Source organism: Puntigrus tetrazona, chromosome 15 (assembly GCF_018831695.1).
Source record: "Puntigrus tetrazona isolate hp1 chromosome 15, ASM1883169v1, whole genome shotgun sequence".
Classification (NCBI taxonomy): Eukaryota; Metazoa; Chordata; class Actinopteri; order Cypriniformes; family Cyprinidae; genus Puntigrus; species Puntigrus tetrazona.
Window position 1 is genome coordinate 9,040,175 of NC_056713.1, and position 1,792 is coordinate 9,041,966.

The 1,792-nt window shown below is 37.4% G+C and overlaps 1 protein-coding gene across 1 annotated transcript in view; it reads right to left on the bottom strand.

Moving 5' to 3' along the window:
- Positions 1-1,792, bottom strand: part of LOC122359046 (calcium/calmodulin-dependent protein kinase kinase 1-like) — a 7,220-nt gene that overhangs the window by 1,279 nt on the left and 4,149 nt on the right. The window contains 9 exon segments of the mRNA XM_043259162.1: positions 254-327; positions 413-466; positions 545-744; positions 840-928; positions 1,013-1,034; positions 1,127-1,297; positions 1,387-1,438; positions 1,552-1,605; positions 1,695-1,742. Coding sequence (XP_043115097.1) covers positions 254-327; positions 413-466; positions 545-744; positions 840-928; positions 1,013-1,034; positions 1,127-1,297; positions 1,387-1,438; positions 1,552-1,605; positions 1,695-1,742 — 764 coding nt within the window.

Below are 1,792 nucleotides of genomic sequence, written 5' to 3' on the forward strand. Positions count from 1 at the left end.
CTCTATTTATATGTCTGTCTGACTGTCTAGTTACTATATTATCAAAATATTAAAATTATTTTATCTTAATATTACCATTACTTGAATTAACATTTAAAGAACAAGTGCCTTTCCAAACTAGAAGATACAGCTCTTACGTCAGTTTCAGTTCTTCATAACGTTACACAATTTAATGAACATTTTGAATTATTAATCAATGCAATATCACGTTATTGTTTAGCCATCACTGTTTAGTACAGCGCTTGTGACTCACACGTCTGAGAACTCCACCGGCGCAGTCCTGATCTTTTCATGCAGGCCTAAGATGTACTCATCACGAAAAGGACACTGCACAAAGAAATACGAGCAGATCCGTATTATACCCACAGATCCTCTTAACTGCGTTCACATATTTTAAAGGTTAATGTCTCACCCTTCCGAAGACGAAACAAAACAGCGTCACCCCCATCGCCCATATGTCCAGAGCCTGAATCCAAAGAGACTCATTTGTAAGTAATGAAGAACCAGTGTCTCCACTGTACGCATATTCGATAAACCTCCTCGCCTTTCCGCTGAACCTCAGGTCCTGGTCGGTCAGAGTTTCAGGCGCCATGAAAGCTGGCGTTCCTGCACTGTTTGACAGAAGAGCGTCATTCCCCTCGAACTCATTACTGACGCCAAAATCTGCGATCTTGATGTGTCCGTCATCCCCCAGCAGCAGATTGGACGGTTTGATGTCTCTATGTATGATTTTCTGATAGTGCACTAAAAATACAACATGAGACTAAAACTAGTGCCTAATCCCAAAGCTTATGGCAAATGCGATACAACTTAAAATACCCCAGACTAGGAAAACATACAGTATTCGATTCCTAGGATGACGTCTCTGAAGTAGAAACGGGCCATATCTTCTGACAGAGGGCTGTCCGTAGGGATCTCCATCACTGGACTACATTTAAACAGAGACAAACCAAACTAAAGAAACATCCGGTTTGTGTTTGTGTGGTAATGACCTGCTGTTACAAATACTCACCCTTTAGGTACCAACTCAAAGACTATGAAAGGGACACAGAACGAATAGAAAAAAATAGATAAAAGAGTAAAAAGCATTTCATATCGCAGATTGCTGACTAACAGAATTTCTTACCCNAAATGATGGTAGTGAATCACTATGCTTGACTCACCTCAACTAGATTAACAACGTTAAGATGGTCAAGTTTCTTCAGAATAGCGATTTCCTGATAAACTCGGTCCAACAGGCCGGAATGCTTTAACAGATTCTCTTGTGATCCATTGGATTCTCTGGAAGGAGGTCGCCCTGCGCAACCATCACAACGTTAATATCAAGGCATTATTATTCTGCAAACAGAAGGCCATCATTAAATATACATCATTATTATTGCTTACGTGGGAATCCACACTGCTTCATTAACTTTTTTTTGGACACCAACTTCATAGCCTGCAATATAAATAAATTAATTAAATAAAATACTTGTAAGAACAGTGAAAATATTTTAAAAATATTATACGTCTAAATCCTTACAGAAAAAAAATTAAATAATATATGCGTACATAATACTGGTCGTCATCTTCATTGTATGCTAATTTGACCACCCCATATGAACCCTGGGTAAAAAAAAAAATAAAAGATTACCACACATAGCCAATCAATCATAAATATGTCAAATAAAATGACATGAAGTAGAATTACCAACCTTTCCTATCTCATTCTTTAACTTGTACTGGTTTAGCTGAACGCAGTCCTGCGAGTAGAAATATATGAATATTAAATATATATATATATATATGAATA